At 43.8% G+C, this 25,623-nt stretch overlaps 2 protein-coding genes across 4 annotated transcripts in view; one reads left to right on the top strand and one right to left on the bottom strand.

Moving 5' to 3' along the window:
• The window catches only part of kcnh2b (potassium voltage-gated channel, subfamily H (eag-related), member 2b), a 255,409-nt gene that overhangs the window by 189,383 nt on the left and 40,403 nt on the right, over positions 1–25,623 (top strand). The gene's annotated exons all lie outside the window — the stretch shown is intronic.
• LOC143420218 (E3 SUMO-protein ligase ZBED1-like) lies at positions 11,107–13,790 on the bottom strand. Of its 2 annotated transcripts, none has more exons than XM_076887893.1 (2): positions 12,021–13,790; positions 11,107–11,855 (listed from the first exon to the last, which is right to left on the bottom strand). In XM_076887893.1, the coding sequence occupies exons 1-2, from the start codon at positions 12,189–12,191 to the stop codon at positions 11,439–11,441; spliced, it is 588 nt and encodes a 195-aa protein (XP_076744008.1). In that variant the 5' UTR covers positions 12,192–13,790; the 3' UTR covers positions 11,107–11,438. Both variants share the same exon structure in this region; 1 of them encodes a protein (XP_076744008.1).

Below are 25,623 nucleotides of genomic sequence, written 5' to 3'. Positions count from 1 at the left end.
CGCACCGAGCTACACCGGCTTCTCTCTCACTCCTCCTCGCCAGGTTTAAATTTAGATGGGAGTTTCTCTCCACTGTATCCTGGCAACCTATTCCCCATATGTAAAAAAAGAAACACCAGGGCTGAAGTCCTCTTCATTCTCTCTCCTCTCTGTATATTTTTTCTCCTTGGTCCAACAACATGTGTTTTCTGGGTTGTTTTGCACTTAAACCAAAGATATGAAGTCGTGTTGTCATGTGGCGTGTGCGCATGTGTGTTGGGTGGGGGGAATGCTCTGGCCCAGAAAACCTAGAGTATTATTTACCCCTGGAGTCAGGAGCTATGCTGACATAGAGGGCAGGCAGCCTACTAAGAGACCAGAACGATGTATGCACACAGCCAACCAGGGGCTGAGTTTCCAGTCAGTTAGTAAACCAGTCAGTCAGCTAACTGGAGGGTAATTATCTTAAACCACCACTTAAACCAAGCGACTCAGAAATCAGTACACACACACACACGCGCGAGGTAAATTAGTTTGGAGAGAAGCACTGACGAGTTGAGAACATACTAACATCTATTCATTCATGCAGGCTTCCTGCTAATCATTAATTAGAGGACGTGTGTGTGTGTGTACAAGAACAGGTGCAGTTCCTATAAGTGGCAGTAGCAGCCCACAGTCAGTTTAATTTATCGCTCAGCCAGCTGGGTCCTAATTATGAATCTGTGCTTGCACACTCCCTCTCTCGCTCTCCCTTTGTTACTCGTACATAAGGCTGCAGAACAGAACACATGCATTAGCGCATGTGTTCACCTGCTGCAGGACACGCGTGCACCTTTGTGCATCTTAAATACACGTGAGGCTGTAAAGTACACAGCCATTAACACGCTGTAGGAAATACCACTCTCCTAACAGAGATAAAGTAAATGCACATGCCATGACAACCCAGCTCAAATATTTGCCCTGAAAAGTGAACCCAAGCCATTCCTTCCACCAGGCCACAACAAGCTCGGCAAAATCAAATGAGCATGAATGGTTAATGAGAGGCTCTGGTTGAAAAGGGGATTGGTCCACAGCCTGAGAGCATCTGCCTGTGTGGCACAACACTGGGCAAAAAAGGATGATTTCCTAGCAGAGCATAATGAAGTTGCTCGCCTGAAGGTGCCAACATTCAGCTTACTGCTCTTTTAACCTTTACTAGTATCATGTGTGTGTGTGTTTAAACTTGGGTACACTGTACGCATTTTTCTCACCTGTCACTGTGGGCACAGTGTGTGCATATGCGTACATGCACATCACATATAAATGTGGACAGGGAGCAGTGTGGGTATCTGTCACAGCAATTTCTTGCGGGTAAATAATTCCCTAAGAGCAACACCCAGATCCACGCACTCGACCTCTGCCAACACGAACGTCGCCATCTAGTACAAGTCCAGCAAGAATTCTTCATACTGTCTGTTTTCGTCTCGTCAAGCAGCGTCTGGCCGTCCTGCTCTCTGTCTGTCCCATCACAGCATTGTTTCCAAGGCAGAACCAGTGAACTGGGGAATATTGCATTAATACTGGCTGCTGCTTCTGCCCCAATAAACAGCCCAGTCGGGCGGTGGGAAAATATCCTCTCATTCTCTCTCTAACTCAACTGTCTTTATCTGTCTACATGCCTCTAGTGTCAATAAACGGATATTTTGGGATACAGGGTATATTAGCAATATCTCTTGGTTTTTGATTTTCTTTTCACATGTGACTGTGGTATAGTTATTAGTCTAGCAGCTATGGAAATATTTCGTATTACTCATTCTGCACTGTTTCAGAGTCTTTAGTGAAAAATTTTTCAAATTTCAATCATGCAAAATGTGGTACCGAGCAAGTAAATGCCAACTATCAGTGACTTTGAAGTGTTGTTTACAGATGCAGCATTTCAAAAAGGTTTACACGCTTTAAAGAAATAATTTCTCTCCAACTGCAAATCACTGCAACAGCTGTTTCCATCCTCAATCTGAAATCACGTCCCCTTGAGCACTGGTTACACACCATAAATCTAACAACACCCTGGAGTTCAGCCATTTATATCTGAGCCAAAATCTGACCAGAACAAAGAAAGACTTGTACAGAAGTCACTATATTACATAAATGAAAGGAAAAGCAAAAAGGCTTTGTTTTCCTCGGTGTTAGTGAGATTATTGAACTTTGCTGAATTTCATGAAACTTAGTGGAGAGGTGGACTAAAGTCAGAACTTAGAATTTTGATGTAAATCTAGGTTATAGTCTTTCAAACTGTGAAACGGTGCTTTGACCTTAGAGGAGGATGTGCAGTGAGTACCACCAGGAAGTGCATCCATGGAAATCCAGCTTGGATTAATTTGCACTAAAGCACAAAGAGACTTGCAGTCAGTCCTCATTTATCTACATAGAGTTACTATTACTAAACTAATGCTAATGTGGCTAGCACTACTAAACTAAGTGTTAGCCACATTAGTTGGCTAACACTTAGTTAGCGAACTGTCCTGCTAGGGGTGGCTGTGGCTCAGAGGTAGAGCAGGTCCTCTACTGATTGGAAGGTTGGTGGTTCAGTCAACCTTCCAATCAGATGTTCGATCCATGACACCCCCAGCCTACATGCCAAATATCCTTAGGCAAGTTAATAACCCCAAGTTGTTCTCCGATGCATTTATCGGATTATGAATGTGTGTGAACGTTAGCTGGAAAGTTGCTTTCAGAACTGCACATGATTATTTGTAGCTAGCAGGGTGTTAATGCTACCATCAAGTCTAACAGGCTGCAGTCTATGAACTAACTTCATCAACGCCAGCTAACAATGTTTGCTCAGTGGCAGTACATCGAATATATACTGAAGAGACACATAACCCAGGTAGCTACCACATATAAAACAAGCTAGCTGCAGTAGGCTAACGTTAGTTTTTTAAAAAGAATTTACTTCCAGATGTTTCTTTAGTCTTTTGACATTGAGAGCAGCTCGGTTGCTGCAAACAGAGTTTGCATTGGGTCAGATTTCATCCCTTTCTTCTTTGAATATGAAGTGGTGTCAGAGTTTCCAAGTAAGAAATGCGTTCCTGCACTGCTGGCTCTGTTGTACTGGCTCTGGGTGCATTGTGTAACTGACACCACCAACATTAGAGTCTGCTATTGTGTGTTTTGTTTGGGTTTCCGGCAGTGCGTTACAAAAATTAGAGAGGGGATAGTCTAACATATGAAACAGGAAAAGACCGCCGTGTAATCCATTTATTTCAACAAAGTAACTGTATTCTAATTATCACCTATTTAAACTGTAACTGTAACAGAATACAGTTACTCATATTTTGTATTTTAAATACGTAACGCTGGTACATGTACTCCGTTACTCCCCAACACTGACCATTTATAAGAATCAGTCCATTTACTGTTGACATAATACAGTAATCTGCATGGTCTGTAGTTCCTCAGCTGTAGAGAAAGTATGAAGACTCTTTTTCTTTTTTGGTTGGTTTGCCAGCAGTACCAACTCGCTGATAGTCGGCTTGTACAGAAAATAACAAATTTGCTACCTTGCACAAAGATTTTAGAATTCTTTTATGGCACTGAGTCTTGTTGAGCACAACATTGTGTTCATTTTGTAAGTTGTAGTCTTAATTATTGTAGTGGAGCATGGTAAGCTCCTTGGACTCATCAAAACAAGAGACGGCAGAGGCCAAAATGCTGAGTCTTCACAAACCAATGGGTGACTTCACTCAGGCTGCTGCGCACATATTTATATGTGTTTCACTTGAGTTTGAGAATTTGAGAGTTAGCTAACATGTTAGCCAAATTAGCTAAATTAAAAGGTAGACTGTTGTTTGGTTAATGTCTTGCCAAGCCAACCAATAGATGGCCACTGTGAAAATGTTACATGCTAAAGGCAGTTTAGGGTACAAATACTGACAAACCTAATTTGTACGTCGTGTCCCTTTGTGACTGTATTTGTGTCTGTGTTGCGGTTTGGGCCCCGGGTGCGTCTCCATAATAAGTTTTGGGCAACACGTGCTCTTCATCATTTATTGTGTTAGGTTATGGTCAGCGTCCTCTCCATGAAATTGTTGCATTTCACGGTTTGTAGTAGTCTTCCACTAGATTACGTAATATTTGAAGGTGAGTCTCAGTGTGTGTGCGTGGGGGTGGGGGGCAACATAACCTATGACAAAATACCAGTACTTCTAACACTGCGTCTTTATACTGCATGCATATTTATGTCATTTTTTCCCATGCTCTCTCTCTCTCTCACTACCCTGTGTGTATCTCTCTCTCCCACAACTCCTTCTTCTCTGATTATCCTCAGCACAGCATCTCGTATCTTTTGTGCGGAAGGTTTTTTTCCTCTCTCAGCGAAACACCTCCTGGAACACACATTTTCCAGCTCTGTTTCCCTCGCTTCCTTCTCTCTGCCGCTCTGTTTCAGAGTAGTAGTAATACCAGCAGCAGCTGAACAGCATCGTGGGTCCATCTACAACTGATAGAAACCGACTCTCCTGTTGCCATCCTCCATCTCTCTCCTTTTCTCTCCTCCTTCTCCCCTGTTGCATGCTGATTTATTCAAAGATTGCGAGGAGTTGACAGCCAGACACCCGTCAAGAGGAATGCTGCAGAAGTGGAGGACAGTGGAAGAAACTCATTGAGAGTTTGGACTCAGACTTTGTAAGACAAAGGACAGAGTGATGTCGGCAGTAGATTAACAGGGAACCGTTGGGCAGTTGAGGACTGATCTGAGCCTTGCAGAGGGAAAGCAGAGCAGAAAGCGAGCTGGGGTTCAGTTGCATCAGGGTGGAAGCTGTTGAATAGCTGCATGTGACGCTCTCCGTTCTTGAGCCCGAGGGAAAAGGCTCCTATGAGCGAAGAGGACAAGCTGTACCCAGGAAGCAGGGGAATGGCATGATCTCCTCTCTTTCATGTGACTTCTGACATCATCTCGAGGCATGAGACTTAGTCCATGCCATGCTACTCCTTGTGGACTGCCTCTGAACAGTGACATCCTTGTCATCCCAACACTATTTAAGGAAGTCACAGAGTTGGTTCATACTGCAGGCAGTCACGGAAACCCAGCGGGCCGCCCTGACCCTGACCCCTCTGCGGTGAGCTGCCGTTGAGGACCATGGTCCTGCCGTTGCTGCTGAAGCTCCTTAACGTCTTCCTGCGCCAGTCGACTCTCACCAAAACTGCTGCCACGAAACACTGCCACCGCCCGTCCTGCTGCCCGTCTGCTCTGATGCCGCGCCCGCCCGGCCTGCCACTCTCTTGCCGCCGCGGGTGGGAGGCGAAAGAGCACCCACGACGTCTGCCCACCGAAGGAAGAGAGGTGAGGGGGGACGCCTGAGTTATCCAAGGAAAGGGTGATTATGCCATTGGTCTAGAACAGAGAAAAAAAGGGCAGCTTAAGACTAAGTGAGAGTGAGGAAGAGCAGCTAGACTAGGCTGGACTCGATATTCCACTTTTTCAGATTTAAGTTTGTAACTGGAACAAAAATATTCACATGACTGGCAGCTACCATTGGATCAGAGCCATTTCAAGTTGTTGAGTTTGTACATCAACGTGAATGTTAATGTAGTTAGAACATTTGCTAACACCACAAAACAAGGCTGGATTCTGTCGCACTGACCTTTTAAATTTCACACTCTCTTCTCTTGGCGGTGTAGATTCACATGAGCCCATCTGTCTAGTTTGTTGCAAAAGAGACATTGTAGCAAAATCTCACCAGAAGACAATCAGCAAAGCTTTAAAGGATTTTGTAAAGTAGCTAATCCACAATATGTTCCTGGAAATGGTGCAAAGGGAACATTTGACAGTTGACTCTTCCGTTGCTCGAGTGTTTGTATCAGTCCCTTCGTGTTGCTGTTGGTTTGTTCTTTGGCGTGCGGTGTCTTTAGGCTAAACAGAGTCACTGTTTATCATGTCAGCTTAACCAGTTTAACATCAGAGTCTCAATAAATACTGAAGTCAGTGGCCTTCAACTAATGTTTCTAATGAAAAGAGATTTTTCATGCAAAAGTCAAGTGAACTGATGTCTGCAGAATTTGTTGCATAAATGCTGATGATAAATTCTGCTGTACTAAATGTCCTGAGTGGACACCGATCACAATAGCAAACCAGAGAATTATGGAAAGAAAAACAAACTTTATCTTCAAAGAACTGGGGTTTATATTTCTGACCTTGAGCTCTGACGTTCTCATTCAGATTGTAAGGTAGCTTTTTCCTTTAGTGGTGCAAACAGATGTAGAGTGTCTTTTACGTGCGGTTAAAAACGTCAAAACCAGAGATAAGAATTTAATATTTAAAGCCAAAATTATGGATTTGGAATCTGTGAAAAGTTTTCTTTTTTTTAAAAAAAAATGTGCTATTTTACTTTTGGGATTATTTTTGTACAGGACAAACATCTGTGACACACTATGCTTGTGGATTAATGTTATTAGCCTGTTAGCATTGATGCACCTGTTGTTGGCACAGCCTACAGTGTGGTAGGTACATGCATCCTCCCTGAGGACAGAATTCGATGATCTGCTCCTTTAAATTTCCTAACAATGAAGAGCTGCAATGATTCTTGCAATGAGCCACACTGATAGACAGCTCTTTGTGTTGCTGGCTATTGTCAGCCAACTGCATTTCAATAGTGGGTCTAACACGTTCTGTGGCGTGTACAGCAGCAGAGGAGCAACTGATTTCTGCTTTGCTAATGTTGGAATGACCTTCCCTTGTAGTTATGGCAGGTAGTTTCATTTTAGAAAAACAGACACACTTAAAAAAACACACAAACAAACAAAAAAGAAAAGAAAGACCAACAAAGAGACTAAACGTGTCCCACATACAGATGTAGCTTCTCCCCGTGATGTCCATTTTGGCTCATATGAAGGTAGAGAATGTGGATCCTTTTTCACGTGAACCTCATTTCATGTACTCTGCTGTGTTATTTGCCTTATGAATAAAGGCCTCTGAAACAGTGTAGCTGAACCCCCTTGCATGCACTTTGTTTAATGATCACTGTTTGTACAACCAGCTAAAGCTCACCAACCAAGCTAGCAGCCTGTTAAATCTAATACAGGGCATGTGCCATTCATGCTAGCTGTATGCTACGCTTAGCTCAGAGAGAGGAGACATACATACACAGACACAGAAATATAAACAACATGCTGAGGTTAGCTTCCTGTCTCTCCAGTACATCCAGTAGGCACAGATCAATGGTCAAACAAGCAGCACATTTGCCTCGACTCTGCAGAGCGTGTAGTCGTGATGCAGACTGGCAGTCAGATATCCAATTTTGGCTCAGTCTTTTTCTCTTTCTCGCTTTCTCTCTTCCTCCTACACAGCTTTCAGACAGGCCCTGTTTGACACCTGAAAGCACCCTTAGTTTTAAACGTACCTGCTGCCACTGTTAAAAAGTTATGCAAGAGTTTGGCTAAGCCAGAAATAGGACACGACAGTGGATCTGCATTACATAAAAAAATGTTTTGAAGCAATTATAAAGAAAATCCACCCTCACAAATGTACAGTTTCTTTGACCATACATGGGTGTCCCCTCAGCTGTGCCAGCAGCTTTTAACTGGAAGCTGTTTCCGAGCTATCGTTCTTTGATGCTGCTGCACTTCTCATAAAATATGTGCCAGTTACATAAACACTGCGAGTGTTTAAGCATTGTTAAGTTTAACTTGCATTATAAACAGTCTGATTTATTTATGACACAAAGTGTTGCAGACTGCATTCATTCCTGATACAGCTGAACAACCTGACAACCTCAGGCCGCCTAAAAGAAGCTTGTTCATAATGTTGACAGGCAGGTGAATCTCCTCTCAGTGGGTACAAAACACTCGGATCAGTTAAAGATGTTTAGCTCTCCATGTTTTTGGGGAGTAACTCGACCGACTAGCTGAGGAAGTGACAAGCTAACAGGAAGTGACTAATAGCAAACAAGGATCTACGTTATTTTATGAATCCTGAATTTAAACACATTACCTGCATCTTTTTCTCCCTCACAATGATAATCGCGATGAATACTTTGCCTCTTTTGGGTCTCAGTGCAATCCTTCCTGTTTTGGCTTCTGTCGCAGCTTTTCCGTCGTGCTTTCGTCGCCCCAAAAACACGCCTGTTGTCGGGGTTTTTGTGATTCGGGGTTTTTTATGCAACTTTGGTTGTTTTGTGTGCTTTTGTGATGTTTTTCTATTTACTGGTGTTTTCTTAAGTTGCAGTGCATGTGACCTCTCAGGGCCACAGTGTAGCTTATAGTATGTAACAGTGTAACATTTTTAAAACTGTAACATTTATATTTGAAATCAAATGGCCAAAATTGTGTTAATTTTTCATACGGGTGGATTTAGTTTGTTAAAGAAAACTTTGAGAAGCTTTTGTGTTCAGAGCTGCGCTGCTATCCAGTTGTTAAGTGATGACGTGACGAATCCTACTTCCGGGTCTAAAGTAGTCTGCGTTTAATATGGCTTTTGTGTTGTTAACATGTTTAATGTTTTGTATTTTCTTCTATTTGATCTCAAAAAGCTCCTAAAACAGTCAGTGATCACTGTTGACCTCCCTCGGCTTTTATTACCGCTAATCATTTATTTAAGCTCAGTTTTTAAAACCTTAGGATGTAACTACAGCCCAGCCCATGCAGCAGTATATGAATGACTAACCTCATATTGTGGATGGATTATCTCAGTTGTTCTCTTGCTGAAGTTTGGTCCTTTTACAGCATCCTGCCATGCGATTACATTTGTTTCTGACCACCGAGAACACTCACGTTAACTTTTATCGAGTGGAAAAAAAGTTAGCTTGTTTATATTATGCTAACATAGCTGTGTCGCTAGCGGTCACGTAGCACATCATTATATACCAGCTAGCCCAACTTCAGTAACCCTACAAACGTCATGCTGTTTAGTTTTCTGTCTTCATTTATGTTGGAAGTGATAGCAGAGCTGTACGTTTTAATTTGTTTCCAAAACCCCGCAGTCAGGACATGCTATATTGTATTTAGATAGAAGCTAGCGAGCTAACTCCCTGCTAACTTCTAACTCCGTTAAATGTCATAAATTCCGTTTTCATGGATGCCTGGATGTTAAACTCAATTGTTACACCTGGTAGAGCAGAACGCTGATCATTTTATTAAAGATGAAAGACTTTAGACAGTTTTTAACTCTCAGTAATCCCATAGTGATCGTTTGATATATGGACCTGCAGCGGAGTTTAGACCCAGACACGGCTAGTGACGTCAGACTTTACGACCGAATAGAAACAGGAGGTGCAGTGAGTGTCAAATACTGCTGATATTAACCACTACATGAAACTACTATTGAAATTCTTCCCACAAATAAGAAAAAGCGAAGCTTGATCTCTGAGGCAGAATGAAGGCGATGGGAAGATGGAGGCAGGAAGCAAGAAGTGCAAGTGTGGCGCTCCTTTACTCTCACACGCTGTAATGTTGTACTGTACAACATGCCTGAAGCAAAGAGCCGCTATACTCATCTGAAGTGCGTCTCGCACACTGGACAATCCCACAATCCAGTGTTGCCCTTCAAAATCCTGGAGGTCCGCTGGAGAACAACAAGCAGGCGTCTGTTGGTGTTTGTTGCCTGCTTGAGCATTTTGTTCGTTTTGTTCCCACACATGTTTTTGTATTTTCGAGTTGTGCGTGTGCATGTGAGGAGCTTAGCCTTCACCAAAGTGGAGGTGTTGAAAATGACGAGCAAAGCATCAGGGGGAAAAATCACACTCACAAATCACAAATCACTTTTTATTGTCACATCACATGTGCAGGCACACTGGCACAGCACATGCGAGTGAAATTCTTGTGTGCGAGCCCCACAAGCAACTCATATCTCCTCTGTGTGTTTTTCTTGGCTCGGCTCAGCATGGCTCAGCTTGGCTTAATGTGCACCCCCACCCCTGTCACCCAACGGTGGGGGAGATGTATTTTTTGGTGAGAAGTGAGAGGAAGAGGATGGCGGAGGAGAGGAGGAGGAAGGAAGTGATTCTGGGCATCGCTGGGATGAGGAAATGCACCAATTTCCCACGAGGAAGAATCATTTGAATATTGCAGTCTTGTAAATCTATATTCTACTCTTTTGTTTTTGGGGTGTGGGGGGCTCTGCCTGCAGCTCAGCTACCTTCAACCAGATGATTGATCGCACCAGCAGGTTTGTCTCTGTGAGCTGATGACAGGATGAGGTTTGAATCCACCCTGCTCGCTCTCTCTCTTTATTGAAATGTTTTTCAGAATTCCTAAAATGTGATCCCAGCATAGATATTTGTCCTGGGTACACTGGTAAACATTAGTTGGTCTGTGTCAAAAGATGCAGTATATCGAACATCAACACGGCAGTTTGCTTAATATGGTCCTCCTGTCTCGAAAACAGGTCTGACCGATCAGGGCATGGGAATCTGGGATATATCCTGTGGTGTGTGGCACCAGGACACTGGCAGCTGACCTTTAGGATACTGTGGGTTGATCGGGCTTGTTCCGGCACTTCTCTTATGTCTGATCTGATTACTAGCCGGGGAGCTTGTTGTCCAAGTCGGTGCTCCCGTTTCCCTCATGTTCTTTGCATGGTCTTTTCTCAGAAGGTCTCTGGTATCAAGGAATCTCATTCTAATGGGGTCGTGGAGAAACTATGTTTCAGTGGGTGTGACACGTATAAGCAAGTTGGCGGCACGTTTTACTGTAATGAGACGATCAGTGTCGTCGTCACCGAGTCTAATGTTGTGGTTGGTGTGTGTGTGAAACATGAAACAGTCTCTATTAGTTCTCTGTAGTTCTGAAACTGTGAAGTAGATTTCTCAACACTAAGATGACTCATCCCGCTGCTACATTCAAAGCACACCGGCTCGTGATTTTGTTAAACTAACTGCCGCCACACAGACCTGCTTAGTTTAAGATCGATGTTCACAGCTCGCCAAAAGCACAGTTTATGTTCCCTGGATAAATTAAAAGCAGTCAGACCAATGATAAATACAGCAGAGTTATCCTGATTAGTGCTGTCAAGAGATTAAAAAAAAATAGAGATTAATTAATTATGATTTTTAATTAATTGATCTAATTAATCTCTTTTTTAATCTCACCTAAAAATAGCTGAGGAAAGCCCTCAACTTATTGTGGCAGACCAAAAGACTGATATAACAAAGAAAGTGACTTTATAAAGTCATTTATTGTTTAACAAACGTTAAACAGATGCAACCATTTACATACTGTTGTATTCTTTTGTAAAATAAGTGGAAAAATAAATACAAATAAAATCAAATAAATTAAGTGCTGCAAGTTAGCACATCAGAGTTGCTCTTTTCTGAGCAATACAGCACTGAAATTCCTCTGCTTCAGATAATGAAAAATAAAACTGACATTGCAGTGCTGCAAGTTAGCACATCAAAGTATTCTTCCATCACAAAAAAAAGTGCTGAACATCAAGCAATCTATTCTAGTAGGCTACAAATGACACAGCAGCTATGCTGACCACATGTGTCTCATTTCTTCTTCCTCAGCCAGTCGCTAAGACACACCAGCCTGGTAACATTTTCTGGAAGCAAGGCTGCCCTTTTCTTTTGCACTATGTGGCCTGCAAGGCTAAAGAGTCTCTCACAGGGTACAGAGGTAGCTGGGGAGGCCAGGTACTTTTGTGCTAGGACTGACAGCTTTTCATAGACTCCTGAGTGAGCATACCACCACTGCAGGGGACAGTCATCAATACTGATGCTGGGTTCTGCTCTGTAGCGCTGCAGCTCTCCAGACTCAATTCCATCTTCTGAGTCAGAGTCAGACCCCAGAAGGAGTTCGCTCCTCCTCTTCTTCTGAGCTGGTCCATCATCCTCTGTGGAGGGCTGGAGACTATCTGCTCTTCTGGGCTCTGCTGCCTGGAGCATATTCTCCAGAATGGTCCACACCTGAATGAATGAATGAATGAATGAATGAATGATTGTGATTAAAACTAAGTGCTTTTTTTTTATTTTATTTAATCTTGTAAAGAACTTTGTGTTCCATATAATAAATAAAAGTTTGATTTGATAATGAATTGGACTCATTAGTCCAGCTTAACCTTATTGTCCTACCTGTTCCCTCTTTTCTCTTGGAAGACATTTCAAATCCTTAAACCGTGGATCCAATGCTGTGGCCACCTCGAACCATATCTCGTTGCCATTAGCTCGTCGTGCTGCCAGATCCTTCTGGAAGGCATTCTTGAACTTCACCACGTAGGCAGGATCATCATCAGTAATGTCCATGACACGGTACAGATGGCGAAAAGCAGGCAGCACTACAGAGCAAGAGACGTAGGCCTCACCACCCAGCAGCTCTGTCCCATACCTGCAGAGGTGGAGAGGTTTGCTAAATAAACCTAGCTGGATTCATTTAAATCAAAGTGTAACTGATTTCCAATTTAATTGTCCTTAAAAGTTCCTTGTTATGTTCATTAATTTTGATTTTACACATGTAACAGTAGTTTATATAATTAAAATGGGAAGGTGTTTATTTGAACTTACTTGCATGGTTCAAGCAGGAGCTCCAGCCTCTGCAGTTTCGCCCACTCAGCTTCGGTTGGCAAGACCAACCTGTGGTTCTGTTGGTCCAACGTAGCCTGGACAGCCTCTCGGTTACATAGGAGGCGTGAGACCATTGCGAGAGTCGAGTTCCACCTGGTGGGTACATCCTGTATAAGTTGATCGCTCTTCTTTCCGAGTGCTACTTGTTGTTGGTTAAGTTCTGTGGTACTCGCAGGGCTTTGTTTAAAATGACCAACAATCTTGCGGCACTTTGCCAGTACACCGACAAAACCACTGCTATCGAGACATACCGTGATGGTCCTCTGGAGAATGTGAGCATTGCAGGCGATGTGCTCATATGGAAGTGCTCTCATAGCAGCCAGCATGTTTGCTGCGCTGTCTGTGCCAATGGTGGATATCTTGTTTTCAATACCCCAGTCATTTGCTACCTTGAGGAACTGTTCGGCGCATTTATCAGCAAAGTGCCTGGTTTCTGTTCTCATGACGGTCAGTGCAAATGAGTTGAGGTTCCACTCACTATCAATAAAGTGTCCAGTCACCCCAAAATAGCTGTGGTTGCCAGCTGAGGTCCAGTGATCTCCGGTTATAGCAACACAGTTGGGAGAATCCTCCGCCAAAATCTCAAGTTTGTTTTTCTTTTCGCCGTCGTACATTTTGCTGATTTTGGTCGTTACTGTAGTCCTGCACGGCGGCTTGTATGACGGGTCATTGGACGCAATTTGCAACACCTCTGTCAATCCTTCGTCCTCTACTATATTTATCGGCCTACAGTTCATCGCTATCCACTTGGCAATAACATTAGTCAGCCTGTCGGTCGCAGACTTGCTCATACGAGGGGTATTCTCTAGTTTTGTTTGGCGAAAAGCTTTGCTCTGGCTTGCTATATTGCTAACGTCTTCACTGCTAGCTGTTGCTGCACTCGCGGCTGGGTGCTTTGCGTTGAGGTGATAGGCCAAACTTGAGCTGCTTCGGTGGTAAGCAAACTCCTTCTTACACTCTAGGCAGACCACTTTACCTTTGTCAATGGTGCCGTCGGGGCGTTTATGAAATACAAATTTCCCGTTCATTGGGCCAACAACTCTCAGATGCGCCTCCATATCCACACTGTAAGCTAATCACCACTTCTCACCTTGACCTCACGACGTGACTCCACCCCCAACAAGTCAAGCACAAGGAGCCCAGCACATAAAAACGGATTTTATAACATAGCAACTCTCATACAAAATCAATGACGTCAAGAGATTAAAAATTAGATTAACGAGATTAAAAAACATAACGCGCTAAATAGCATTGTAATTAATTAATCGCAATTAACGCGATAATTTGACACCCCTAATCCTGATGTTAATATATCACAATGAAGAGTTTGGCTTATTTAAGCTTTGGGAGGCTGCCTGTGCTTTACATTGATGCAACTTGAAAACAGCTGAAATGCCAAGTCAAGAGCAGGCCTGGAAATATTAGAAGAATCATCAGTATCAGTGTCAGTCACTTAGGTCAAGTCCTCCTATTTAAAGGGGACCTATTTTGCTCATTTACAGCTCTGTATGTCAGGTTTAGCTGTGCAGCTAGCGGTTGGAGACTCGGGACAAAGGAGCAGGACATAAAGTGAGCCTTTAATGCTGATTTTACTGAGTAATAAACTAATTTCAAAACACCGGGGAATCCAAACATCCAGAAGTCCAGGAGTCACGCAGAGGACACACAGCTGAGAGGGACAACACAAAGACAAGGGCAGACAACAAGACGAGACTAGGAGGAAACACGCCAGAACAAATCAGGAATAACAAGATACAGGAAGCAGAACTCAATATAAAGCAAAGAACACCGAGACAGGAAACACAGAGAAGGTGAAACAGTCCCTGCAAACACAAACAACTTCAACATCATTCTAATTGTTAAATCATCAACAAGAAATCAAACCTGAAAGTCCAAAACTCAGGATGTAGGACCGAAGCCCTGCACTGTTTTTATTCTGGTTCAAAATAATTAGTAATGATCTTATACTGGGCCACTGTGCAGCCTCTCAGTTCAGTCCAGACATCAGACCTGTGCCTTTAAGACTGCCATCACTTTCTTCTGATTGGCTGCCACTCACAAACAGACGGTTTGTGCTCATGGAGCGATGAGAGGGCTTATTAAGCACAAACTGTCATTCGCTGCTTTACTTGCTCTGCTACTTTTTAAGATGAAAGCATCCAGACTATTTATCGGACACATACAAAGAACTCGATTCTGCTTCAGTAACAGCGTGAGACACATCCACGTGTCTGCTACTGTAACCGTGCTGTTCTACAAAAACCACACAGGCACAAAATTAGATAAGCAGATTTTAATGTAGCTCAAAATATTTCCCCACCTGCTTTATTCAGTTTGAAGCATTAACTCATACATAGCAGTGCATCACCTGCTTGTAGTCTTTCAGAAGGGTGGGTTTTCCCCGTCACACGTATTCCTGCATCCACACTGTGTGCTGGATAAATATGTGAATCTGTGTTTGAAGGTGTTTCTGGAATATCACTGACTTGGATAATAATCTATGGATGAGGGTAGTGATTAGTGAAGTAATGGGCTATGAGACAAAGGGACGATCCCACAGGACCAAACGTGCCTCAGCGCAGCTGCTCGTGCTGAAAATTACATCACAGGTGATCCGTTTTTCTCTTGATACTACAGCAGACTACAGTGTATACTCTCTCAGTGGAAACAGTAAACACTCGACTACGTCCACGCAAGCACCCTCACACGCGCCGATTTCTGTGTGTGTGTGAACATGCGTGAACGGGTGATCTTTTTGCTGTGAACATGTGAGCTCGGGTCTTCACACACACTCGGTGATTCAGTGTGATAGCTGTGCATATGCAGAACAGTTGTGGTCCTCCAACACACAACTGCTGGCTCGAGCAGCGCTAATGTAGACAGCGAGCCCATCCATCCATGCAGAGCAGTGGACCGAAACTTTGTGCATCGCCAGCCCTGCTTCGCTCTTTGACCTCTTGGTGGGATGACGGCAAACAAGGTCACTTTAAAGTCAGTGTCTCATAATCCAGCAGGCGCTATGTTCTGTAGTCTATATTCTCTAAAGTACCCTACAAGCAGGGAACAGAGACGAGCAAAGACTGAAAAACTAGATTAGTGTTTTGTTATTGTTATCACATCGAACTTTAGCTGTGTGTCAAATTTCCCTTTCTGCTGACATGAGAAGTGTGCAAGAAAGTCATACAAGTATACAACTCACATTTTTCCTCCGGGTAAGTGCAGGAACGTGTATTTGATGGGCAAACGCCCATCGAGGTTTCCTCTGCAGCCATAACAGACACAAATCAAATGCTTCGTGCACACATAATGGAGAAGGCCAGGATGAAAGATAAAGGAGGCCTCGCTGATATCACACTGCTGATATCAAGTTAATCAAACTACCAGCAAGCATGAAAAATTCTGCACAGTTCAAGGATCCCTCAGCCAGCCCACATCAGCTGACACATCTCATACAGGGTATGCTGGGCCTCTTTAACAGCCCACCTCCACCCAAGCTCTTTCTCCATCTGTAATTGTTCTATTTGGATTCATATTTCTGAGAATACGCAAAACTTTCAATAGCAAGAACAGAAGAGCATGTGATGTCCAAAGATGATGTCCTGTAATAAGCTTTATACTAGATGTATAAACTTACATGGACTATAGCACAGGTCTTCCAGTATGTGCTTTTGTGGCTTCACGCACTAGCATCTTTTGTTCGAGTGGCCTGATTGCATAGTTTGAATCTAATGCTAGCTGGCATCCTCAGATCACATGCAGCTCCCTTTAAAGGCACATGAAGACTCATCACTACTGCACAACGTGTGCGCTGCAGTCACTGTTGGATATTTCGTCTTTTGTGAACACAATATCAAGCTCGCCATTTGTTTATTTATTATTTTGAATTCCTGCAAACCTGGCTAATATGGCAACAATGTCTCCCAGAAGGCGGTGGGGGTTTGGAGGGGAGGTGGGGTGTCTCTTGTGGATTTCTGCTTTCCTCAACTCCGACTAAATCCCCTCATGGCATGGGTTCTTGTCAAACTGCAGTTTCTGGACACCCCCCTCCCCATATCTGTAGTTTGAATAGCTGTAGATAAAAGCAGATTCTCAAACAGACACACACACAGTCGAGAGATTAAAAACCTAAGCTCAGAGTACACTCTGAAGTCTCCTTGTGTCATAGATTAACACTAAAGGCTTGTGCGTTTGTGTGTGTGCAGAGCATATGTCAGCAACCCCACAGCAGTTGCTTGTGTGGCTGTTTCATTGCAGCATTTATATTTCAAGTCCCTTCTGAGGCAGAGGGAGCTGAAGACGAATAGAAGGGGAGGCAGGAAGGGAGGCTGAGAAAGATCAAGACAAAGGGTAAAAAGAGAGACAAAAATGAGACGATGAAGGAGATACGGGGAGAGAAAGAGAGAAACAAAGATATCCGAGGGAGAGGCAGCAACAAACCTAAGAGCTGATGGTGTTGATGAATTTTGTTGCAAAAGGCTGCAGTTAGAAAGAGGAGGAGGAAGAAGGAGGGAGAAAGATTGAGGCTGAAGAAATCTACTCCTTTGTTATGTCTTAGTGGGAAATGTCAAAGCTGGAGAGAAAAAGGTCAAGAAGGAAGCCAACCTGTCAGCAGGCAGATATCAAACACACACAGATGCCCTCATACCATTCAAATCATACTCACACTATATGGGTATAAATACATACATGCACACCTGCAGACATGCAGGTTGCTTAGATAGATGTTAAATGGATGGAATAATCCAAGGTTTCCTTATGATAGACCTCTGATGAGACACTCGTCCATGGTGGGAGCCCTTTTTGATTGCACAGATACAACACGACAAACGTGACATACGCTCATCAGGCATAACATTATGACCACCTAACATCATGCTGGAGGCCGTGGCCCTGAGCTCGACCCCTGCAGTAGTATCTGCACCAAGATGTTAGCAACAGATCCTTTAAATCCTGTAAGTTGTGAGGTGGGGTCTCCATGGATCGGAGCTGTTTGTCCAGCACATTCCACAGATGCTCGATTGGACTGAGATCTGGGGAATTTGGAGTCAGCACCTCAAATTTGTGCTCCTCAAACCATTCCTGAATCATGTTTGCATTTAAGGTAAATGATCCTGCTGGAAAAGGCCACAGCCGTCAGGGAATACTGTTTCCATGAGAGGGTGTACATGGTCTGCAACAATGCTTAGATGGCAGGAACCAAGGTTTCCCGGCAGGACATGGTCCGAAGCATCACACTGCCTTGCCTTCTTCCCATAGTGCATCCTGGTGTCAGAGGTTCCCCTGGTGAGCAGTGGCTTGGTCTGAATCGTCAGACCAGGGCTCCTTCTTCCATTGCTCTGTGGTCCAGTAGCTCACGAGCCTACTGTTGGTGCTTTCTGCAGTGGACAGGGGTCATCATGGACACCCTGACCGGTCTGCAGCTAGCCAACTGTAATGCATTTGCTCTGACACCTTCCTAGCAGAACCATCATTAACCTTTTCAGCAATCTGAGCTACAGTAGCCTGTCTGCTGGACTGGACCACACCATCCAGGCTTTATTCCCCACAAGCATCACGGGGCCTGTCGTCTTCTAGCCATGGCAACATGGCCTGTGTCAAACTCGCTGAAATCCTCTGACTTGACCATTTTTCTTGTTTCTAACACGTCAACTCTGAGGACTAAATGTTCACTCGCTCCCCGATATATCCCACCCACTAACAGCTGCCACCGTGAAGAGTACTTCCTGCTTTTTGTCTTTTGATATGTATATGCACGCTGAACACAAACATCCTGAGGAGTCTTGAATGATTAGTGAATCATCAAATCAGGGAATGACTCCAATTGTTCATCACAGCTGCAAGTAACAGTCTGCAAGAATGCGAGACGTTGATGCATCCTTGCATTTTATTAAATGAATAAAATAGAAGATCAAACTGTGAGTGCTTCATGATGCCAGCGGTGCAAAATGACCTACAGTTCTGGTCATTTAATGACATTTTAGAGGAGACAGTCTCATTGATCCTTACATACAGTACCGTATTTTCACGACCATAAGACGCACTGTACTAAAAGGCGCAGTCTCAGTTATGTGTGCCATTACTGTATTTAACACACACATAAGGCGCACTGGATTATAGGGCGCATACAAGTACCGTATGCGTATTTAAAAATAAAGCGGGAGCAAACCTGAATTCGGTACCTTACTCACATTTCTATTGCCGGTAATCGTCATCATCAACAACACACAAGCATACAAGTGTGCATATTTAAAAATAAAGCAGGAGCAAAACAAAGTTTGGTACTCACATTTTTATCATCAAACCCATCGAAGTCCTCATCCTCTGTGTCTGAATTGAACAGCTGCGCTAAATCTCCATCAAACATGCCAGGTTCACTTTCTTCACTGTCAGAGTCACTTTCCGTGCCGTGCGGCTCCTCGGAAACGATGCCGGCTTTTGCGAAAGCTCGAACAACAGTGCCAGCAGACATGTTAGCCCAAGCATCTACAATCCATTGGCAAATTGTGGCGTAACTCGCCCGGCGCTGCCTTCCACTCTTGGTGAAACTGTGGTCTCCATCGGTCATCCATCGCTCCCAGGCCGCTCGCAGCCTTACTTTGAACGGGCGGTTCACACCGATGTCCAGCGGCTGGAGTTCCTTTGTCAGGCCTCCCGGAATGACAGCAAGCTCACAGTTCATTTGTTTCACTAGTTTTTTTCACATCGGCTGTGAGATGGGCACGCATAGAGTCACAGATCAACAGCGATGGTGATGCGTGGAAAAAACCACCTGGTCTCCTTACATACACCTCCCTCAGCCACTCCTTCATCATTTCCTCATCCATCCAGCCCTTTTCATTTGCCTTAATGATGATTTCTGCTGGAAACTTCTCTTTAGGCAAAGTCTTTCGCTTAAAAATCACCATAGGCGGCAGTTTCTGTCCATTAGCATGGCAGCCAAGCACAACAGTAAAAGAAGACTTTTCATACCCCGTTGTGCGTATCGCTACCGTGCTGGTCCCCTGCTTCTCCACAGTGTGACTCACCGGGATGTCAAAAGTGAGCGGGACCTCGTCCATGTTTGTGATGTGGCTGGGCTGGATGTTTTTGTCGCCGATGTGTTTGCTGCAGTAGGAGCGGAAGATGGCCAGCTTTTCCTTATAATCCGCTGGAAGTTGCTGCGCTACCGTAGTCCTGGTCCGGATGGAAAAATGGCACCGTTTCATAAAAAGTGAAAGTGAAACTGCTTTTAGCCGAATGGTGACCGTCGAAACGCTTCTCCCGCTCGTTCTTTGCTCGATGATCCACCGCTCGAGTCTTTCCTCCAACTCGGGCCACCTCGCCTTATGTCCGCGGAAACTCAGCTGCGTTTTCTTGACCTGCCGGAGCTTGTTTTCCAGCTTCCTCCATTTGCGAACCATCGATTCGTTAATCTTAAATTCTCTCGCCGCTGCTCGATTTCCATGTTCCTCCACATAGCTGATGGCCTTCAGTTTAAACTGTGCTTCATAAGCGTGTCTCTTTGCCATTTTCAGGGTTGTTAAAACAACGATGTTCCGCATAACGCACATACCTGTCCTTTTAGACAGGTATGTGCGATAAAGTCAACGCACGCACTTCACCCTTTAGCGTTCTCATGGTGTTCTCTACTACGTCCTCATTACAACACACAGGGCGCACTGCGCTATAGGGCGCGCCGTACTTTTTGAAGAAAATCTAAGACTTTTAAGTGCGCCTTATGGTCGTGAAAATACGGTAATGCACGTTTAGAAAGGTTCATTTTAAATGTATTTCTTATCCTTTTAAAATGTTTTGAGGTTTTGAACTCAGCTATAAATGACATGAATGATATAATGTATTACTCTTAATGACTTTTCTATTGGACCATCTTCTATCTGCTGCAGACATTTCACTTTGAGCAGCTGAATATTTTATCCGTATTTTCTCTGCAGATAAACAAGCTTTCCTCTATGTACTCGTGTTTTGATTGTTTTACGGTGTCACAAGGAAATTACTGGACTGTTGGATTTCCAGCAAAGAAAGAGGTTCTTGTCTTGGTCAGCTGGTTGCAGGGATGATAGACTCAGATTGCCTAGAGCCTTAATTTAACAGGCAGAAAACAGCCAGGATAGATTAAGACAGGAGAACAAATTTAATTCAGTGCTCAGTATCGGAGTGCATTTTGCCCGCATGCATGAGTCTGTGTCGATGTAGCTACTGCTCGTTATTATTTGTTGCAATTGTCAGGAAATATACCAGAAGACTGTAAAGCAACAGAGTGACTCCTGTATTCTACATTTAAATTCATTTTATTTTCTCAGTAACTGATTACAGTTACATTTATTTCATTTAGCAGTTATTTGTTTTTAACTCCTTTACACACAGGACACAGGAGTTACTTGAAGAAGACTTTATCAGTTACATGAGTTCCTTTTCCCTTGTAGATGCACTCGTTTGTTCGTCTTTGAAAGTAACAACCTTTCAGTGAGAGTTGCTCTTGTGCGTTTTACAAGCTGCTACATGTCTTTGGATGTGACAGCACTAAAGTTAACATTCCAACACTGTGTTTTAGCCACATTTCTGTGGCTCTAAAATACATGTGTTCATCTATATTTCACTACAATAGAGCTTTCACGCTGTCTTGTCCAAACAGCAGCGAGTGTTCTGCGTGAAAAGGCGACTCTGTCCACCGACTGCACTTATCAGCAGGCTGAAGCTAATAATATCACACTGGTCTTTTGGTGAAAGATAAAAGCTTCGGGCCAGTGTCAGAACCTTATGTGGTTATGTGTGCACAAGCTGATGCTGTAAATGAAAAAGAAAGTCCTCCAGCCCTCAATTTGAAACGTAAGTGTTGGAATAAGGCAGAGAAAAAATTAAACAAAGTAAACTTAGTGTTTAAATGTGTCCACGGGTGTTTGTGTGTTTCTTTCTATACTTTGGATCTTTTAGTACCTTAAGTCTGCCAAGATTACAGACTGCTGCCTTTTGTGATAAACACATTAAAAGCCAGGCTCTCTTTACGTGTCACAGGATACAAACTGCAGATCATTCACTATCTGCGTGGTGTGTTCCCATATTTGTGCTGTATCTAATTTTAATAATCTGGTTTTGGTTGGACTTTTGTTAGAATATGTATATGTAGCAATGATGTGATGCATTAGCACCCCGTGTATCTCTATCCTCCAGCAGCAAGCTGCATCGTTGCACTTCGACAGTCGGTGAATCGAAATGTTTTTGTTGAGCTGAAATCTCAGGCAGTGTGTACGTCTCATTGGTGTGCAGTTCAGCAGAGTCAGCCACCCAACAGGAGCTATGTGCACAAATACACCTTTACCAAACAGACATGATTTGATTCTGCATTATTAAACGGGTGCTTGCCTCGGTGCTCGTGGTTCACTGGCTCTTCTGTTTACAGTAGAAAATGAACGCTGTGAAATTTTAATGTGCTTCTGTCATTTGAACGGCCTCTTTTCTAATGCCGAGTATGGGCATGGATGAGCAGCAGTGTTTGACTGTATAAAATATTGACCAGTTTCTCGTCACGACATATCGGCCATGTTTGCAGAGGTTTTGGAAGCATCACAGCTGCAGACACTTGAAGCATTGGATTGGACGATATTGTAGTCTGATGTCACTTTTGGATTTTTTTAAAGATTAGGTTTTGGCCAATGAGTTAGCAACAAACTGACATTAAAGCAAACAGAAAAGTATTAGAAGAGTGAACGCAGTCTGACACTGAGGGTCCATGTCCATACTGGTTCTTTGTAATGAACATTAATAACTTTAAAGCCATTGCAACACTGATTCTACTGTAGAGACATGCACAGGTGGAAACTGTTCATCACTGCCTTTATTACCTGTTGAAGATCAAGTTCTGGCTGGTGGGCGGAGCTCAGCGTTCATTCAGCTTCAGCATCATTCTGGCTTCTTGGCTAGCTTTGTGTTAGCATGCTGCCCGTGCAGATGCTTGCTCACAGTCAAAGTTGTGTTAGCAGTTAGCAAGTAATGTCCTCCTACCTGCACAAAAGAGAACTGAAGAACCTTTGTGACGCATGGAAACACATAATGCATTACTGCAAAGACGAGTGTGATTACAGTCACATGTTAATTTTGAATGTGCTACACCCAACACTGAGCATGTGCAATATCCATCTTTTAATGACTTACACAACATCAGATGTTCTTTAACCAAATCTTAGCTGAAGATCAGATCAGTAACAGATCAGAATCCTCTGTAGTTACTTAGAAAACACTGACAAACGTGCGATCGTGGCTCAAGAGTTGGGTGTTCGTCTTGTAATTGTAAGGTTGCCAGTTCGAGCCACGGCTCCGACAGTCTCGGTCGTTGTGTCCTTGGGCAAGACACTTCACCTACCGCCTACTGGTGGTGGTCAGAAGGGCCGATGGTGCGATATGGCAGCCTCGCCTCTGTCAGTCTGCCCCAGGGCAGCTGTGGCTACAACTGTAGCTGCCTCCACCAGTGTGTGAATGTGAGAGTGACTGAATAGTGGAATTGTAAAGCGCTTTGAGGGGTCCCGAAAAGCGCTATATAAATGCAATCCATTATTATTATGCTTATAGATAAGAAGTTAAATCTGGAAGCAGAACGATCCTGTGGGATAAACAGACACATGTTTACAACAGTTCACTTGCTACGTGCGCCTGCAGCTGACAGTTGGTCACAGGCAGAGACTCTCAGCTTGAGAAACTTTTTCATTTACTTCTCTGCCTTTCAGAGGTGCTTTAATCACTTGCTGGTTTAACTCACCTCACTTTATGTTGTCACTGGGTTTTTATCATCCGCCATCGCTACAAGTTACAAGACGTTCCTGACAGTCATGTGCTCTCTGGTCGTCACATCGCTGCTCGTCTCTTCCTCTGTGTGACTAAACTGCCACGCAGATCCAAATGTTCCAGTTTATGAACATGCACTATCAATTTTTATTATAGAAATTACATTTATGGCTGCGTGTCATGCAGACTGTCCCCTGTCAGGCTCTGTCATTGCTGCTCACTTTGTCAGTCTTTAATCATTTTTTTGACTTTTCAGCTATTTCTTGCTGTGTATTCATCCCTCCTGGCCATGTTCCTCTAACCTTCTCTGTCTTTCTCACTTGGTCCCACTATCACAGCCTCGCTCTTATAGGTTATTCCTCTCTTTTGCTATTCCCTTCATCTCTTTCATTTCATTCTGTAAAATAGAGAGGACGTCACCATCTCCACTGTTTCAAATGACACCATGACTTCACTAAATGTGAAATAAAGTGTAAGCAAGTTGTTGAGATATCAACCAGTTGCACAAAGCACCGACCTCTGTGCCGGTGCCTGTGGCTCAGTCTTCTGCACCGACAGAAGATTTGATTGAAGATTAATGATGGAAGTGTCATCGCTGTTCAGTCATCAGCTTTTTTATGGCTGCAGCTGTACTGAACACCTCCCAGGTGTAGGTGTGAGTGTGAGCTATTTAAACCTTGCTGCCTGTAAAAAGGTGAGTCATCACCTTCACAGTCCTTGGCGCTGTGCACGGCTTCATAGGCGGGCTCCCTTTTCTTTACATTATTACCTTTGATCCTTTCCTGTGAGCAAACCAAGAAGAAGGTCAAGCATTGGGTTTCTTCTCATTTAGCGTGGTCCTTATCGTTCTGTCTCCACATCACTTTCTTCAGAGGTAGTTGTTGCTTTATAAATCTATGAGTAAGAGCAGACTAGTCCTCTGGTATCCTGTCATTGTGTTGAAACGTGACTTTGCAGAAAGACAATGTGACAGCCTTGATGGTTTAGCAGGTGCACACCAGATATGTGACATTTAGGGTTTTAAACTTGATTTATGTCTTGTCATCTCTCGCCCTGTCTTGTCACTCTAAAGCACACGGTGTCAAATAAAGCAGGGCTGACACTGAAGCAATCTACTGGACAGCCCGAGCTCTGGCTTGAGCTTCACTTTGAGTCGTGTATTGTCAGCACGTCACTTGTATTCGACTTGCCTCTTAACGTCTAAGCTAGTTAATTTTGTCTGTAGTTTCAAGTCAATCAGTTAAGTAAGAAAATATAGCACAGTCAACCCCAAATGCAGTGTGTCAGAAGCACAAATCCTGTCAGTTTCAGGGATGAATATTAGCAAGGAGGACTTTCTCCAATGATGCTGGCCTCTGCTACACCGATCGACTAGATCGACGTGGGGAACAAACAGCATGTTGTGGGTGAAGTGAGGAAAACAAATCATCTCGGTGGCACAGGCGGACAGCTCTGTAAACTGCTCCTCTCTTTGCTTTAAGACTCCTCCCTCTGGTGCTGTCCTCAAATACAACTTTGCCCTAACTGCACTTAAATGTGTCTTGACATCTGCACTTTTAACAGTCCTCATGGCAGTGTTTTTCAGTTTCACACAGATGGCTAAAAATATCCCTCAAGATACTCCAAGAGGCGACGCACAGCTGTGGGGGACACTCGGCTGAACTCTAGGGGTGTGTGGGTGTGGGTGCATTATTCAGCAGTGTTTGTGCCCGCTCACACAAGTGCATATGTGGGCAGGTCAGGATTCAGACATGATTTATGGTGATAATTATGCCCATTCTGGAATTGAAAATGCACTCTGCGGGTGATCTTATGATCTCGCTTGGGCAGCGGTTGTCCTTCTCTCCTGGATCGGCTGGAGGTTTCTTTAGGAGCCTTTCCAGCTTTGACAAAAGTCCAGCTGGGATAACCACATTTACTCTTCTTGATGTGATCTTCTGCCTCCCTGGCTGCTGTGTCAGTGGGGATGGTGTTCGCTCTGTGTTGTAGCGTCCTGATGACTCCCAGTTTGTGCTCCAGTGGATGATGAGAGTCAAACCTTAAATACTGATCCGTATGTGCAGGTTTACGGTACACGTCAGCTTTTAGATGTCCCCCACTACTGATGGAAATCTCACAGTCTGGGAGGGCTAAGCTGCCACTTTTCATATCCTCCCTGGTGAATTTGATGTGTCGGTCCACGGAGTTAATGTGATCCGTGAAATGTGGTACGTCCTGAGATTTGATTTTCACCCAGGTGTCATCCACATACCTGAACCAATGGCTTGGTGGTGTTCCAGGGTAGGATAGCAAAGCCCTCTTTTCCACTTCTTCCATGTACAAATTGGCCACGATGGGT

Source organism: Maylandia zebra, linkage group LG9, assembly GCF_041146795.1.
Source record: "Maylandia zebra isolate NMK-2024a linkage group LG9, Mzebra_GT3a, whole genome shotgun sequence".
Taxonomy (NCBI): Eukaryota; Metazoa; Chordata; class Actinopteri; order Cichliformes; family Cichlidae; genus Maylandia; species Maylandia zebra.
The sequence above is the reverse complement of the archived record's forward strand: the minus strand, read 5'-3'. Positions and strand labels throughout refer to the sequence as shown.

Bases quoted from the DNA above. Each gene is read 5' to 3' on its own strand.
- LOC143420218 (XM_076887893.1), bottom strand. From the start codon at position 12,191: ATGGACATTACTGATGATGATCCTGCCTACGTGGTGAAGTTCAAGAAT. The intron at 11,856-12,020 runs GTAGGACAATAA...TCATTCATTCAG, and splicing joins CAAGAGAAAAGAGGGAACAG to GTGTGGACCATTCTGGAGAA.